Source organism: Vombatus ursinus, unplaced genomic scaffold (genome assembly GCF_900497805.2).
Source record: "Vombatus ursinus unplaced genomic scaffold, bare-nosed wombat genome assembly UNPS02014774.1, whole genome shotgun sequence".
Classification (NCBI taxonomy): domain Eukaryota; kingdom Metazoa; phylum Chordata; class Mammalia; order Diprotodontia; family Vombatidae; genus Vombatus; species Vombatus ursinus.
In genome coordinates, this window is record NW_020954552.1 from 13,524,594 (window position 1) to 13,542,497 (window position 17,904).

The 17,904-nt window shown below is 35.9% G+C and overlaps 1 protein-coding gene and 1 long non-coding RNA gene across 2 annotated transcripts in view; one reads left to right on the plus strand and one right to left on the minus strand.

Moving 5' to 3' along the window:
• EDIL3 (EGF like repeats and discoidin domains 3) overlaps positions 1-17,904 on the plus strand; it is a 581,090-nt gene that overhangs the window by 524,416 nt on the left and 38,770 nt on the right. The window contains exon 10 of the mRNA XM_027864247.1: positions 14,024-14,179. Coding sequence (XP_027720048.1) covers positions 14,024-14,179 — 156 coding nt within the window. The remainder of the gene's footprint in view (positions 1-14,023; positions 14,180-17,904) is intronic.
• Positions 1-17,904, minus strand: part of LOC114044659 — a 177,715-nt gene that overhangs the window by 111,484 nt on the left and 48,327 nt on the right. The window lies entirely within an intron of this gene.

Consider the following 17,904-nt stretch of genomic DNA (forward strand, 5'->3'; position numbering starts at 1 on the left):
CACATAATGGATATAGATAGAGATTCTGTGAAGAAATTGTTTATGACACATTCAAATTATTTCCTACTCATGAATGACCAATCTGCTCAATAGTTTCAGTTTGTTTCTTCTAAAAGCAACCAGACACTAGCATTAATCCAATGGATATTGACTTGAGGATTGCCAGATATAGCAGATGGGGTCATAGAATCATAGATCTAGATCTGAAAGGGACCATGAAAGCCATCTAGTCCAATCCCCTTATGTTTTAAAGATTAGGAAACTGAGGCACAGGATAATTAAATGATTTTCCCAATTTCACACAGGTTATAAGGAGCAGAAGTGGGATTAAAAATGAAATAGAATGACACAAATGATAAAAAAAAAGGCTTAGTTACTATTCCATATGAAATTTTCATTTGAATTTCAAATTATCTGAAGGTGAGTTTATTTCTATGAGTGTTTTCCCCAAGTTTCATTATGAACCTGACCTTCAGGATGGTCTTTATTGACAATCACAATTCTCTATTATCAAGGATATACGCCCATCCTCTATTCTTCCTTTAACTAACCAATTAATAATGTCCAATTAATAATCAGTTATAACCTAATTGTATTAGAAAAGAAGTTAGTCAAAGTTCCCAGCCTAATTAAAATCATATTTAAAAAACATGTAGAGAAGATATGATAATTTGACTATCTCAGGGTAATATTTTTCGTGAAGGCATTTTCCCCCTATAGCTTCTAGTGATAACAAGTTTCTTTTAATAATTATACTCTCTGCAATAAAAGCTGGAGAGATGTTTGATAGCTAATTTTTTTAGTTTGCTGTGATGTTGACACCAATCTTACTTACTTATAGTTTTTATTGTTTGAGAATTGTTTTTTGTTTACCACAGTATTACAAAAATATAACTCTAACCAAGTATGACCTGACAGAGAAAAAGGTCAGAAATATAAATATTCACATTTCCATTATTATTTTTAGTCAAGACTGAAGGACATCATATGGATTCATTAAGCAAAAACTGTCCCATTGCTTAAAGCTCTTATTAACTCTGAGTATGTTTGATTGTAAAGATTCATTATGATCTTTCTTTTAAAATTCTCTGAATTTTAATGAGAAATTCTTACTACTTAGAATATCAGTGAGTTGGTAGAGACAGCAAACATGCAGATTATTTTCAAGTTATTTTCTAAAGGTTGTATTCAAAAGTTTTCTCATAAAACTTACATAAGAGATCTAATTTTAAATACTTGCATAATATACTAATGGGCCTAATGGAAAATTGCTTGAATGAGAATATTTGTATGATATATCAAAAAATATGAGGCTTGTTTTAATTAATTCAAATTCCCTCATATACATTTAGAGCAATCATCAACTAAATAATTATTTATGCAAACCCAATTTAGACATGTATTTAAAGATGTTTTATAATTTCAATCAGAATTTCATTTTAGTAAGTGGCTTCGTGAATTTTGGCAATGGTAGGGGCAGTTGATAGTGATTTGACCTAATGTCAAATTGGGCCTGAAGTATTTACTTTCTCTGTGACCTCTGTTCACCTCAATTTCTTCTATTGTAAAATGGGGATAATAATAGCACCTACCTTCCAGGATTGTTCCAAAGATCAAATGATATAATATTTATTAAGCAGTTAGCACAGTGCCTGGCGCATAGTAGTTGCTACACAAATGTTAGCTATGACTGTTAATTATAACCAATCAACACTCAAACATCTTTGAATCCTAACCAATAAGGTTTAAACACTTTGGTAAATCAACAATGTACTGTGTGTTCTTTAGAATGTGGTTTTTAATTTTTATATTTGGCATTAAAAAATGGACACATTTAATGAAACAGCATGGTACAGTGCAAAGAGTGTTGAATTTGAAATCTGAGGATCAGGATTTGAACCTCAGCTCTGACACTAAAGGCAAGTCACATGTTCTCTCTAGACTCGTTGCATCTGTATAATGAAGAAATTGAACCAGATGACCTCTATGGTCTATTCTTTCTCTAAATCCATGACACTAAGTTAATGCTTAAAATAATAAAAGGTCAATTTCTTTAGGAAGTCTTCCTTCATCAGCAACAGCTCAAATAAAGGGGTATTGGTAGGGGTATGATATAGTTAACTTGAACCAGCTCATGAAAGACAATTGTTATACTTTTGTTGTAAACATTTGCACCTCAAAAAGGGACAAAGACTGCAAATCAAGGCTTGGGTTGTTTTTCGGTTGATTGTCTAGACTCAAGAAAGTGATGGAGAAAATATTAATATTGCAGATTAAACTTTAAAGTATGCATTGTGTACATTATTTTTCTCAGAGAACTGGTTGTTAAACATTTACCAGCCCATCACTGGTTATGAGGGAGGTTGGCCATAGTTTCTTGGAGACAATCTTGGGACTTCTGTGGCATTCTGAGGACCATTTATATAACAGAAACAGCTTAAATTAAGTTGAATTTCTCAACTTTTATCAAAAGAAGTTAGCCAAAGTTTTCACCTAGTCTTGGATATATTAAAGTTCGAAATATCAGAGGAGCACATTAGTTTGAGAGACATTTCTGTATGAATTTTATAAAACACAATGAACTTTATAAAATATTTAAATGAAAAAAGGAATTAACATAGCATAAAGGCAAAAGCAGGAGTTTATTAGAAAAAGCAGTCAAGTGACATGTTTTTATGATAGATCTCTTTGATCTCTGTATTCAGATCTCTTGCATGCCTATTTCTCTGTCTTCCTTTTCATTTTCCCCTCCCCTAAGGAATGCCTGTCCATGAAAATGAATTTAGAGTCTCAGACTGCCCTATCTTAGTCTATTCAGCCATCTGTCAGCGTCTTCTGCAACTGTCTGAAATTGTGGTTTATCTTGACCTTCACAAGCAAGTTCAAATTCACAATTTTTCTCAGTCAATTAAAAGTACTCAGACTGACTCCTTAACTCTTTCAAAATTATAAGCCAGAAGAGGAAAGAAGATGATAACTCAACCTTCCATCCACCCACATGCCCCTATTATCTTCAAGGTCTATGACAGACAGTGTCAATCATGAACCAACATGATATAAATTTTCTGCCATTCCATCATACTCATGGTCTTGTAGGAAGTTTAATCCCCACTCTGAGCCAAAGATAAAGGAAACACAAGTGCACGCACACACACGCGCGCACACACACACACACACACACACACACACACCCGAAATGATGTTCCTCAGTTCCAGGGAAGGTTTATTCCCAGGTGCTCTGTGATAGCCAAATGTGAAAATGTAAGCATGGAAAGAGCTAGTCACCACCCCTTGGAGAAATGTAATCTGACTGTGCCACTTCTATGGCAAAAGGAAGAACCAAAATATAATGGAAAGATTAATGGAGAAGTAAAAAGAGACAGGTTCAACTCCTTCCCCAGAAACAACATTGAAAACATACAGTAACTAATTTTTAATTTCAAATTTCAAAATTACTCTTAATTTTTATTGGGTAATTAGCTTTAAAAAAAAAAGAAACCTAATACATGAGAAAACTTGATGCACTAGAATGAGTGCTGGATTTAAAGTCTGATGTTCAAGATTTGAATTTCAGCTTTGTTAAAAAGTACCTGTGTGAACTCAGGCAAACCATTCAACTTTTCTGACTCTTTGCATCCTAGTCTGCAGTGTAGATTATAATGTTTATAGGGCATATCCCCACAGAATTGTTGTGAAACCTAAAGAGAAAATGTATATGAAGGACTTTGCCAAACCTTAAGGGGCTATATAAATGCCAGTTATTTATTATTAGTCAAAACTTTTTTTTTTTTTCCTAATGTGAAATGTTGCTACATTTGCTGAACATCTTCCCATGAATGAGGTTAGTAGTAGTCTGAATTTAGGGACTAGGTATGCAGCAGAATGTAGCAGGCCAGGGGAAGCTAGGTGGCACTATGGATAGAGCACCAGCCCTGGAGTCAGGAGGACCTGAGTTCAAATCCTGCTTCAGACAATTGACTCTTACTAGCTGTGTGACCCCTGGGCAAGTCACTTAACCCCAAATGCTTCCCCTCACCAAAAAAAGGGAAAAAAAGAGAATGTAGCAGGCCAAGTACTCCTACAAATACCAATCCAGCACTCTGCCTAGTGAATCCAGTTTGAACCAAGCTGTGGGAGTTTTAAGTCTAAAACAGAATGCATTTAGAGTCTATGAACCTGAATGCCATCAAGAGAGTAGGATGGTTATTTGTCCACTCAGCGTCTTCACAGAAGTCCCTGAATTCCAAGACAGCTGTGGTGCAAGACCTCAGAGGCTTGCCACTGGGGGATGTCTGGGTGTGTCTGAATCCCTAGTGAACTCCATGTACCAGAATAGAGAGCACTCTGTCCTTGACTGCCTCAGGGTTCCTGTGAAACACCCCTTCCACTGTGAGTAACTGATTATTTTTATACTGGAGGAAGTTTCACTTAGACATGGTGTGCTAAGATTGATGAAAAAATTGTCAAGACCAAATTCATTTCAAAATAAGTTGCTCACTCTTTAAGTAGAGAGTTGGGCTAAAGTGGAACAAAAATCTTAAAAAAAATTTTCTAGGTCAAGGATAGGGAAGAAATACAGTTAGAGTGGGAGAAAAAACATACCTGTCTTAAAGAGCCAAAATACACAGGCAAGGGGGAAAACATCTCCACCCAACAGGAAATCAAACCAATGCTAAGAAATGCCACAGAAAGGGAGACTCTGGAAAACTCCTCATTGCATCACTACCCATGACCATAGAGAAACCTTCACCAGAGCCTATGTGAAATTTGAGAACCAGAAGAATTCAGATTAGAAATTCTAATATCAATGTACAACTCTGTATTGCTTCTTGTGTTAATCCAATCTTTAATGACTACATTGCAAATCTGATTTTATCCATATTTAGCATCTTTTGAATATCATCAAAGCATAATTTCCTCCCATGTGTCTCAGAGTCTCCTAAGTTTAGATATAATTAGTCAACAAGTGTTTAGTAAACACTTATTATGTGTCAGGCAAGTGGCTAAGTTCTGGTGATGCACAAAACATCCAAAAAAACCCCTTGCCTTCAAAGAGTTCACAATCTAATTAGGAGAGATAGAATCTAAATAAAGAAGTACAAACAAGATATAAAATGTGTGTGTATATATATATATATACACACCCCACCACACACACATGCACACACACATACACACAGAGGATAGGTTGAAAATAATCAACAGAGAGAAGGCACTGCATTAAGGGGGATGGGTAAAAGGTTTCTTGTTGGAGGTGTGATTTTAGCAAGGACTCAAAAGACATCAGAGAAATCAGGAGGCAACCAAGAGATGGGAAAGAATTACAGCTATGGATCATTGGTAGAAATTGATTACTCAACATTTACTGCATGCCTGCAAGAGAAGATTTGGTGAAAATTGGACAAAAGAGAGATTTTGGTCTTCTGGTTTGAGAGAGAAGTCACATGGTTCCAAAATGTCTACAGGAAGAGGTCTCTGAAGGGATAAAAAGATTCTGGGAAGAAGCTGACATGTACAGGAGCTTGAACTTGGATCATGTTCCCATCTCTGGCTTACTACACTAGAAACTTTGGGGACAGTTGGTTGTTAAACATTTACCAGCACACCTATTTATATAGCCAAGCAAAGTAGATATTCTGAGGACTTTTTAGACCAACCTGGAAGATTCAAGAATAATATTAATATAGAAATAGCTAGCATTTATACAGCACTTAATTAAGTTTGTAAAACACTTTACAAATATTAACTCATTTTATGCTCACAACCCTGAGTACTAATATATATATATGTATATATATATAATTATTATTGTTGTATAGTATTAAGCACTATTGTTATCCCCATTTTACAATTAAATTTTGTAATTAAAGAAATTGAGACACAGAGAAATTATATGATTTGCCCGTGATTGCACAACTAGAAATTGTGAGAAGCTGGATTTGAACTCAGATCTTCTGGATTCCAAGACTCTATCCATGGCACTACCTTAAGCAAGACAAAAATAAAGCAATGGTGTCAGGTTAATGGAGAAGTTCTTGACACAAACCACTGAAGCCTAGAACTAGAGTTCCCAAATGAAACAGGTGAATTCCTAGAACACAGAGGAGTTAGAGCTGAGGATCAACAAAGGAGGTCAAAGTGCAGTAGAGCAGAATTCTACTATGTCTTTTACTGACACAGCCAGGGCAGTTGTGTGATGCCACCTTCCTAACTTCAAATCTGACCTCAGACATTTACCAGCTGTGTGACCCTGGACAAGTCACTCAACTCCATTTGCCTCAGTTTTCTCATTTGTAAAATGAGCTAGAGAAGGAAATGGCAAACCACTCTAGTATCTTTATGAAGAAAACCCCAAATGGGTCACAAAGATGGACACATCTGAAACAACTAAACAACAAAAAATAACCTTTACTGATGCTATGAGTTATGTGGACTTTGTAGGCCCAAAGGGAAGTTATCAATCTTCTAACTACCCCATATGCTTTCTGCTTGTCAGGGGTTTCCATCCAGGATAGAACTATATGTATCTCTGGGGAGGCCCACTATAAAGAGAAGAGTTTGTATTGGAGGTTTATGGGCTTAATTCAGTAAGACAATTGCAGCTTTTGACAGAAGTTAAATGAGACCCATGTTATATTCAGTGTTTGGTTAGCCCAAGTGCTCACAGGAGAGCTATGAGTCCTTTCCTTTTTGCTGTGAAATTTGGACATATGCCAAATTTTAACTTATTAATATGAAACTCTGGATTATAGGAAAAAACAAAAACTATTGGGGTGGAGCCAAGATTGCAGAGGGAAAGCAGTGACTTGTTTGAGCTCTCCTCCCACACCCTTCCAAATACCTCTAAAAAATGGCTCTAAACAAATTCTAAAGCAGCAGAACCCACAAAAAGACAGAGTGAAACAAATTTCCAGTCAAAGATAGCCTGGATGGTTGATCAGAAAGCTATATCGCGCTGGGCGGGGAGAGGAGTGCAGTTTGGTGTGGGCGTGCAGGCTGCAGCAATCCTGGAGCAGGCCTCAGAGGACTGAATCGCAGGCAACTGTGGTGGTTTCCAGACTTCTCAACCCATGAATGCCAAAGACAACTTAGAAGGTCAGTGGGAAAAGTCTGTGACTGCGGTGAGAGAAGGAACTAGGTCTCAGCCACCCCCAGCAGCTGTTTCCTGAGATTCTGGCCCACAGACGAGGGGGAATCAAGTGGTTGATCAGAGGGGGACTGCTGGATTCTCTTTGCCAGTGCTGAGGAAGAAATCTCTTACTTTACCTGTGCTTGGATCTGGGTCACAGTTCTGAGGGGCAGTGCTGGGGCAAGGAGGAATGCTGGTGTGGTAAAGCTTGTTGTGGCTGTAGAGAGAAAACACCTCGCCCCTTATCATAGCACCTTGGGAGAACTGAAAATTTTCAGATCCCTAGAAATATCTCTGAAAACAGTTGTACAAACCCCTAAAGCTTGGGACAGTACATTCTCCACATTGGAAACAGACTTTTACCTTAACAAAGAGTTTAAAACTCAAGTAACTGGCCAGGATCATGAGTAAGCAGCACAAAAAGAGTCAGACTATATCATATATTACTTTGGTGACAAAGAAGATCAAAACATACAACTAGAACACGACAACGAAGCCAAAGCTCCTAAATCCAAAGCCTCCAAGAATATGAATCAATCCCAGGCCTTGGAAGAGCTCAAAAGGGATTTTGAGAAGCAAGTAAGAGAAATAGAAGAAAAACTGAGAGTTTTGCAAGAAAATCATGAAAAACAAATCAACAGCTTGCTAAAGGAGACCCCAAAAAATACTGAAGAAAATAACACCTTAAAAAATAGCCTAACCCAAATGGCAAAAGAGGTCCGAAAAGCCAATGAGGAGAAGAATACCCTAAAAAGCAAAATTGGACAAATGGAAAATGAAGTCCAAAAGCTTACTGAAGAAAATACTTCCTTAAAAATTACAATAGAGCAATTGGAAGCTAGTGACTTTATGAGAAATCAAGACACAGTAAAACAAATTCAAAAGAATGAAAAATTAGAAAACAATGTGAAATATCTCATTGGAAAAACAACTGACCTGGAAAATAGATCCAGGGGAGATCATTTAAAAATTATTGGACTATCTGAAAGCCATGATCAAAAAAAAAAAGCCAAGACATCATCTTTCAAGAAATTATCAAGGAAAACTGCCCCGATATTTTAGAACCAGAAGGCAAAATAGAAATTGAAAGAATCCAATGATCTCTTCCTGAAAGAGATCCCCAAAGGAAAACTCCTAGGAATATTGCAGCCAAATTTCAGAGTTCCCAGGTCAAGGAAAAAATGTTACATGCAGCCAGAAAGAAAAAATTTAAGTATTGTGGAAACACAATCAGGATAACAAAAGGTTTAGCTGCTTCTACATTAAGGGACCACAGGGCATGGAATGTAATATTCCGCAGGGCAAAGGAGATAGGATTACAACCAAGAATCACCTACCCAGCAAAACTGAGTATAATCCTGCAGGGGAAAAAATGGTCATTCAGTGAAATAGAGGACTTTCAAGCACTCTTGATGAAAAGATCAGAGCTGAATAGAAAATTTGATTTTCAAATACAAGACTCAAGTGGAACATGAAGAGGTAAACAGGAAGGTGAAAATCATAAGAGACTTATTATTGTTGAACTGTTTACATTCCTGCATGGAAAGATGATATTTGTAACTCATGAGACCATTGTCAATATTAGGGTAGTTGGAGGAGGAAAATTATATGTACGTCTATATAGATATAGATAGATAGATAGATAGATAGATAGATAGATAGATAGATAGATAGATAGATAGATAGATAGATAGATAGAGGACACAAGGTGAGTTGAAAATGAAGGGATCATATCTGGAGAATAAAATTAAGGAGTGAGAGAGGATTATTCTAGGAGAAGGAGAAAGGGAGAGGTAGAACGGGATAAATTATCTCACAAAAAAAGAAAGAAAAGGCTCTTAGAGTGGAGGGGAAATGGGGGAAGGTTAGAGGGAATGAGTGAATCTTATTCTCATAGGATTTGACTTGAGGAGGGAATAACATACACACTCAATTGGGTATGGAAATCTGTCTTACCCTACAGGAAAATGGGGGGAGGGAAGGGGACAAGAGAGTAGGGGGATGATAGAGAGAAGGGCAGATTGGGAAAGGGGGTAATCAGAAGCAAGTACTTCTGAGGAGGGTCGGGGTCAAAAGAAAGAATAGAATAAATGGGGGGGTGGGTCAGGATTAAGGGAAATAGAGTTAGTTTCTCACAGCATGTGTACTATGGAAGTGTTTTGCATAACTGCATATATATAACCTACATTTAGTTGCTTTCCTTATTGTTGAGGGTGTGTGGGAAAGGAGGAAGGGAGAAAATTTGGAACCCAATGTTTTAAAAACACATGTTTAAAAAAAATGTTTTCACATGCAACTGGGAAATAAGAAATACAGGAAATGGTGTACAGAAATCCATCCTGCCCTACAGGAAAATTGAAGGGGAAGGGGATAAGAGAAGGGGGGGAAAGATAGAAGGGAAGGCAGACTAGGGGAAGGGGTATTCAGAATGCATGCCATCTTGGGGTGGGGAAAGGGGTGAGATGGGGGAAAATTTGGAACTCAAAATCTTGTGGAAGTAAATGTTGAAAACAAAAAGTAAATAAAAATTACCATAATAATAATAAAAAAGAATCTAGCCAATAGCTCACAACTGTTCAGATTCCTTAAGAGTCTGGCCAATATGGCGGACCTTTAATAAACCTTGTCTCTGGCTGAAAAAAAAAAAGACTATTAAAAACCCCTTCAATATTGAAACTGGTCCCTTTAAACCCAAATCTTAAATTATGGCACATAGATTGCACATATATATCAAGTATGCCCTGGACTCACTATCCTAGAGTTAGCCTGGCTACACCTGCTCCTCAGAGTTCTAGGGGAATCTTTTAAGGGCTGGGAGTGTCCATCTCTATTGCCATTGGATCAAGCTCCCATTCTAGGTGTGTTTTCACCACAGTTAACTGCCAATGACTAATTAGCCATTTAACCAATTAACATCACTTATATTTTTTTAAGAAAAGAGGGATGCTTATTTCAAAGATATAGCAAGAACAGAAGTTCAAACATTCCTTCTCAATAAGTTGGGGGCACAATCTCCTCATCTCACACTGATATCTGGGGAGAACAGGTCCAAATTTAATCCAGTTTCTACATAGCATTTGTCTCTTCAAGTTCATATCCAAATGTGGCATCATTGCCTTATGAATTCTCATCTCAACTACCAGGGGGAAGAGCCCAAAGGTTGCTCCTTGAGGCATTGATACTGGGCTGCCTGTGGAACCCAGCTTAGACTCAATACAAAGACACCTGGGTATCCATCTATCTTATTCTCCTAACCTTTCAAATCTCACAAGACTGTAGCCTCCAAATTAATCTCCTTCACCTAAAATAAAAGGACAAACACTGGACAGCAAAGAACTGACAAGTGATCTCAGAGAGATCTAAAAAAGGGAGAAAGAACCCACATATACAAAAATATTTATAGTAGCTCTTTTTTTGGTGGCAAAGAATTGGAAATTGAAGGGATGCCCATCAATTGGTGAATGGCTGAACAAGTTGTGGTATAAGATGGTGATGGAATACTATTGTGTTATAAGAAATGATGAGCAGGTAGATTTCAGAAAAATCTGGAAAGACTTACATGAACTGATGTTGAGTGAAGTGAGCAGAACCAGGAGAACATTGTACACAGTAACAGCAACAGCGTGTGATGATCACTATGACTGACTTAGCTCTTCTCAGCAATACAATGATTCAAAACAATTTCAAAAGATTCATGATGGAAAATGCTATCCACATCCAGAGAAAGAACTATGGAGTCTGAATCCAGATTGAAGCACATTATTTTCACTTTGTTTTTTTTTTTACTTTTGGGGGGGGTTAGGGCTTTTTCCTTTTGTTCTTATTCTTCTTTCACAACATGATTAATGTGAAATATGTTTACATGATTGTACATGTATAACCTGTGTCAGATTGCTTGCCATTTTGGGGAGGGGGGAGTGGGAGGGAAGAAAAAATTTGTAACTCAAAATCTTGTAAAAAATATATGTTGAAAACCATTTTTACATGTAAATGGAAAAAATAAAATACTATTTACAAAAAAAAAAGAACTGAAAAACTGCATTCACAGGTCACATATTGACCATGGAGGGAGAAAATCGACAATCTTTGTCCTTACACTATTGTTTCTCATCAGATTCCATTATTAAAGGAGTCAAACCAAGAGCAGAGTTTCCCAGAATGTTACTGAGACCAACAAAATTCTTTTGACACCATCCTCACTCTCAGTTCTCCAGCTTTAGCCAATAAAAGAGGCTGCTATCTCCTATATAGTTAGAAGCCTGGAACTAGTTTCAGAATATCTACCCATTCTCCAAAGTCTCTACCAAGGTATTTCAATTACAAGTCATTTTAGGATTCCCCAAAGCAGATTCCTGAGCCTCTTTTATGTGGAGAGTATCATCAGGTTAGCTTTGTATATTTGCCAGTCCTTCATTACATATATAAGAAAGAAGACATCTTGAGAACCAAGGGAGAAAATTTATAATGGAAAAATGGCTTCTTTCTAGTTAGCAAATATGAGGTTTAAATTTGTTGTCTCTTGACAGTGTTAAATTGGTTCTACAGTTTTCCAGTGATCAGAGAAAGGGAAGACGTTGCTGAATGGAGGAAAGGAAACTTGCATAATATACATATATGTGTGTGTGTGTGTGTGTGTGTGTGTGTGTGTACATATATATATATAGTTTAAATTCTCATGATTCCTCTATACTGACGTTGCCATATCAGTGTGTGCTCAACTATAAAAAGGAAAGTTTAATCAAGCAAGTTTGAAACTAAAACCTTAAAACTGAAGTAAATAAATATAAAGTTATCAATATTGTTACTTCAATGGTTAGCATATTAGGCAACCCACATCACACACCTTCTCTACATTTCTGTTATATGAAGATTTTAAAAATCTGTGGATTAAAGTAATAATGTTTCCATTATTGGCTTTGTTTTGTCCTCTATGCATGACCCCTATCTAACCTTAGTTGGTTTTCCAGCATCCTGCTTCTCACAGGACAGAGAATAGGAAATGTAAACAATTGTGGTGGTTGGAGACACTCAATGATGACATGTGGAGCAGTGATAGTGAAGATAAGATGGAGGATATGAGTAGAGGAAGTAAGCTGTTATTGTGGATAGGAGAAGAATCTGTAGATCAAGGAAAAGAGAGGAAAACTAAAGATAGTTTCAAGTAATCCTCACATGGCGAATGAAAGTCTCCCAGAAAAAAAGAGGAAAAAATAGAATTTTAAAAAAATGGAGAAAGATAAACAACTACAAATTAGAATATAAGGCAAGGGAAAATAAATTGACCTTTTAGGTAATGTATATCTCATTTGACAGAAACCATGTATTAGCATAAAATAATAATGATATTATCTAATAATAAGTTCGACAGTTCTTTCCATTTGTAGACATGAGTATATATGCATTTATGTTTGTAGGTCTGTATATATGTAAATAGTGCTACAACATGGCTTGCAGACACAAATGCCAGACACTATGGCTGTGTATTTTTAGACCTTTTTTCTCTTTTGATGTTTGACCTTAAATTTATAGTCTATCTCATTCAGAATATTGGCTTATTGAAATGGGATTTTCATTAGCTAATGCATTTATTATTCAATTATGCATGATTAAATTGATGGGGAAAGATGCTTTTAACACCAAAGGTTTGTTCCTGAAGTCCCAGCCAAATTAAATGCAGCCTAATCTGTATTTACTTGTAATTGATTCAACTCTTTGGATTGAATTGACAATTAAGGTCTGTTAAAGTGTTTTGCATGTGAAAGGTACCTGGAGATGAAAACAAGAAAACTTAATCTTCCTGTCTTAAGTCTCTCCCTGATCCATTTTATCCTCCACACAGTTGCCAAAGTAATTTTTCCTAAAATATTATGTCATTCCCCTATTCAGTAGACTCCAGAGGCTACATATTACCTCCAGGATGAAATAAAAACTCCTGTTTGACAGCCAGGTGGCACAGTGATTAGAACAATGGACATGGAGTCAGGAAGATCTGAGTACAGCTCTGACCTCAGACAACTTTTATCTGTGTGACCCTTGGCAAGTCACTTAACTTCCATCTGCCTTGGTTTCCTCGTCTGTAAAATGGAAATAATAATAGCACTTCCCTTCTGAAATTGTTGTAAAGATAAAATGAAATAAAATTAATAGTTTTCTTTGTAAGATTTAAAACATTATATAAATGCTAACTGTTAAAATCTTTTATAACCTGGCCCCAAACTACCTTTTCAGCCATATTATACAAAATTCTATTTCATGCAGGGCAGCCACATTGCCTTTCCAATTGTCCTTCACACACTGCATTCCAAGGAATGCACTTGTGCCTCACTTCAATCTATTAGATTCCCAAGCTTCCTTCAAAGCTTAGCTAAGTATACACCTTGTTAACGAAAACATTCTTGATCCCCCGAGCTGCTAATGTCTCACCCAGAAAGTTATCATTTCTATTTTTATAAACTCACATATATACTTCCTCCTAATATCTTATAAGATCCTCGAGGAAAATGGTTGTTTCATATTTGTCTTTGTGATCCCAGAATCTAACATAGTCTTGGGCACATAGCAGATGCTTAACAAAAGCTTATAGATTGCTTGATTTATAGAAGATAAATTTTGGTGATCCAACATTTTAATGGCATAGAAATCACCCTGCTGAGCAACTTAGTGGGGATGATCAAACTGGATTTTAGGATAGAGTTAGCCTTGATTAACCAAGACAATATTTATGGTTTAAAGTCAATTAAAAAATATTTATCTACAGTAGATTTGACTTCCACTAGAATATTCTGGTAATAACGATTTCTTCTGTGGGTGGATATGTGTCTCTAAGGACACAATAAGAAGATTGCATTACTACATTATGTTTCATAAGATTATATTATATTTCTCTTTTTCCAGGTGGACCTTCTAGTCCCTACCAAGGTGACTGGCATCATTACTCAAGGAGCTAAAGATTTTGGTCATGTACAATTTGTAGGTTCCTATAAATTGGCATATAGCAATGATGGAGAACATTGGACTGTATATCAAGATGAAAAACAAAGAAAAGATAAGGTAAGAAAACAGTTTGCTTGTTGTATAAGATGCAGAGTTAGAGAGGAAAGTGCTTGTCCCTCATGTGAATCTGTTTAAGCAGTTTGAACAAGCTTATTAATTCATTAGTCAAAATGATCCAGCCAGGTATACATGTAGAAACAACTTAACATGGGAGGCATGTCAATCCACAGGGTATGAAAACTTATGTGTTATCTAATTAGGACATACTCCATCAAAATTAAACAAAATGTACTGATGATACAGAATTATACATGCTGAGCAAATGTATCAGATTGACTTTAATTAAAGGCACAATAGAATTCTGCTATTCCTTCTTTGCCACAAAAATTTCTTCCATACCTTGTCACTATAATGTATGTGAATGCTTTATCAATCTGCTTCTGTGATTTGAAATTCTTCTTCAATAATGTTCCTTATTAAGAGGAAAAAGTGTTATCTATACATACATAAATGTATACATATTTGTGTGTGTGTGTGTGTGTGTGTATAAACTTCTTGTGACAGTAGAAAGAAACAGAGCTTAGGTATTAACTTGTTATTGTTCAGTAGTTTAGTCAGGTCTGACTCTTCAAGACCCCATGGACAATAGCACACCAGAGCCTTCCATCCTCCACTGTAGGCAGATATATATATGGAAGCCATAATTTAGGAATCCTTAATCAGTTAATAATAACTTTCCATCAAAGATAGTTACAGGTTTTTGTCCATTTTCTTTCTTGATAAAATTAGGTTTTGTTTCTCTCTTTTGCACTTTGGTGATCATGCTATCATTTGGTAAAATGTATAATTGTCCTTTCCTTAGTAAATAAATACATAGAAATTTACTTTACCTTGCTAGGCACATCTCAGTATTTTCTGTTATATATTATGATCATTATTCATAATTTTTCTTACTTATGATGCTAGCAGAAAGATAAATATATAGCTCCTTAAGGAAGTAAAAGAAATGCCAGTTGTTTTATATAAATGATTGGTTCAATTCATTTAAGGAAAACCTAGATACATTTATGGACTTTTCTGTGAAAATGTACTTACAAATACACACAAAAGTAGATTTGCATCTGGCTCTGTTTTGTTGACCCATATATATGTTTATGTATGAGGAAAAAGGAGAACACTCTCTCTCTCTCTCTCTCTCTCTCTCTGTCTCTCCCCTTCTCTATGTATATATATATAGAGAGATGTGTGTGTGTGCATCATATACAGATTTCTCTCTATATGTCTTCAGGATACATAAACATATATAATACACGCATATGAGGCAGCATAGTAATGTAGAGCCTAGAGAGCTAGCTTCAGAATCAGAAAAACCTCATTCCACTTCTATCTCTAACATATACTTTCTACATGATCCCAGGAATATCACTTAACATGTAATTTGTAGAATAGATCTTGATCTATATTAGTAGAAGGAGTTTTTCCACTAAGACTTTCCTATATCAATTGTAGGTCTAGTTAAAATTGTGCATTTAGTTAGAAATTGTAGGTCTCATTTTTTAAAAAATGTATATATATATATATATATATATATAATATATGTATCATAAGAAGTTTTTAAAATTTCTAACAAATATTACCTTCAAGTGGAACACTATCCTTTATATTCTTCTTTTCTTTTTTTAATTTTCTTTTCATTTCTGTCTGCCTCTATCTCTGTCTCTCTATGTCTCTGTCTCTCTCTGTATCTCTGTCTCTGTCACTTTGTCTTTCTCTTTCTCTCTGTTGGGGGAGAGGGTCAGTCTGAATCTGTGATTTCCTCTCTGGGTACAATTCCCAGTGTGGAAATTCCTTCCATTGATGAAGATTGGCAACATATAATCTTAGAGATCTGTTAAGCCACTGAAAGAATAGTAACTTGCACATGGTCATATAGGCAGAATACATCAAAGGTTATACTTCATTTCAGTGTTTCTGATTTCAAGGTCAGCCCTCACTACACTATAACATGATATATCTTGGCATTTACTCTCCTAAAAATAACAATTTACATTTTCAATAGTTTTTTTTTTTTTATTGGCACTATCCTTTATATGGAGACATGGCCTAGTGAATGTAAATATGTATCCCAGCCATGAGAACCTGAACAAGTCACTTTACTTCTGGGTCCTCTAAGTAAATTGAAGAGTAAGTGTCAATCTACATTAGCAGAGGGAATTTCTTCATTGGGAGCTTGCCCACATCAATGAAATTGTAGGTCCATTCCCTATCCCTCTTATTGGAATGCATGTTCCTTAACTTTCCAGATTTACTATCCACTAGAGCTTCAAAGGCAAGGTCAATGATAGCTCTCTGGGAAGACCTGGGTAATTGAATCCATAGCCATGGCTTCTAGGACAGCCTCTTCATTGCTGTTAAATGTACTCAGCTAGCAAAGACTGTCCAGGAATGCAGGGATCAAGGAAAGATGCACCATCATTACTTTCTAAATTTTTCCTGTGCCATGTTATAGACTGTTCTAGGATCACTGTGATTCATAGGCTAATGGTATTGTCAACCAGAGAACATTGAAATTGATTGAATTCCAGAATTTCCTTCATATTTTAGGGAAAGAATAGTGCCCGGGGCAGGAAGAGGAAAAGAAAGGGGTTGAAGAATGATTAAATTTCATTTATGCATTTTTTTAGGTTGACCAATGCTCTGCCTAAGCAAGAGAATAAGGTCTGGAATAAGAAGCATGTATTTTCCATGAAACTAGTCTTAAAAGTACCTTACATCTGTAACATTACCAACTACATGAGGTCTGGATGTTTTTGTTTTGTTTTTTTTTAATAATTTGTTACTGGTTACTTTAGTTCATCTCATTCTTTTTAAATGAGCAATCTTATGCACCAAGAGTTTAATTATCATGAATTAGATTTTTACTATTTTAAGAATATACTATACGATTGAAGGCAGATGAACTTCATAAATTAATAGTGTTCCTGCAATCAATGCTGACCACTCATTTCTCAAGTGAGTTTTATTAAACACTGTAAAAAGAAAAACAAATTAAAATATCCACCTCATTGAATTTGGCCTACTATCTAATTTATATAATTGCATATTTGATGGAATTTTTCCATTTGTGTCAGTTATTTTGACATTAGTCAATCAAAAAGCATTAAGCACTTACCCTTACTAGCTAAGTGACCCTGAATAAGTCACATAAACTTTCTGGGCCTCAGTTTCCCCATCTGTAAAATGAGAAAATTGGACTCAGTAGCTTCTAAGATCTCTCCCAGCTGTAAATCTATTCTATGATCCTATGAGGGCAAAAACAATCCTTGCCCTCAAGGAACTCATAGTCTAATGGGGTCTAGGATAACACGTAAATAATTAAGTAGAAAATGATAGCTACCCATGTTTTAAAATATTCATATGTTGATATATACACATAGATATCACATGGACACAGTGTTAGAAGTTCATTTGTGAGTGTAGTAGCATTTGTTTCACTGAAACCAATTTTCCAATTGATTATTAGAATTATCACACTTATTTGATGAGAGCTGATTACACTGTAGCAAGAGAGGTGAGGAGAGATGAAATAAAGTTCACACATTTTTATATTTCCTTTGCTTGAGTTTTGTTAATTACAGACTCAGAATAAGTGAGATGTTGGGAATCTTCATGTGGCAGTCAATTTAATCTGACATCCATCCATATCCACAGCTGTCAAGGTCATCTCAGTTTGATGAATATAAAAGATTTGCTTTTAGTGACTAACAGATTTCCTTCAGGAG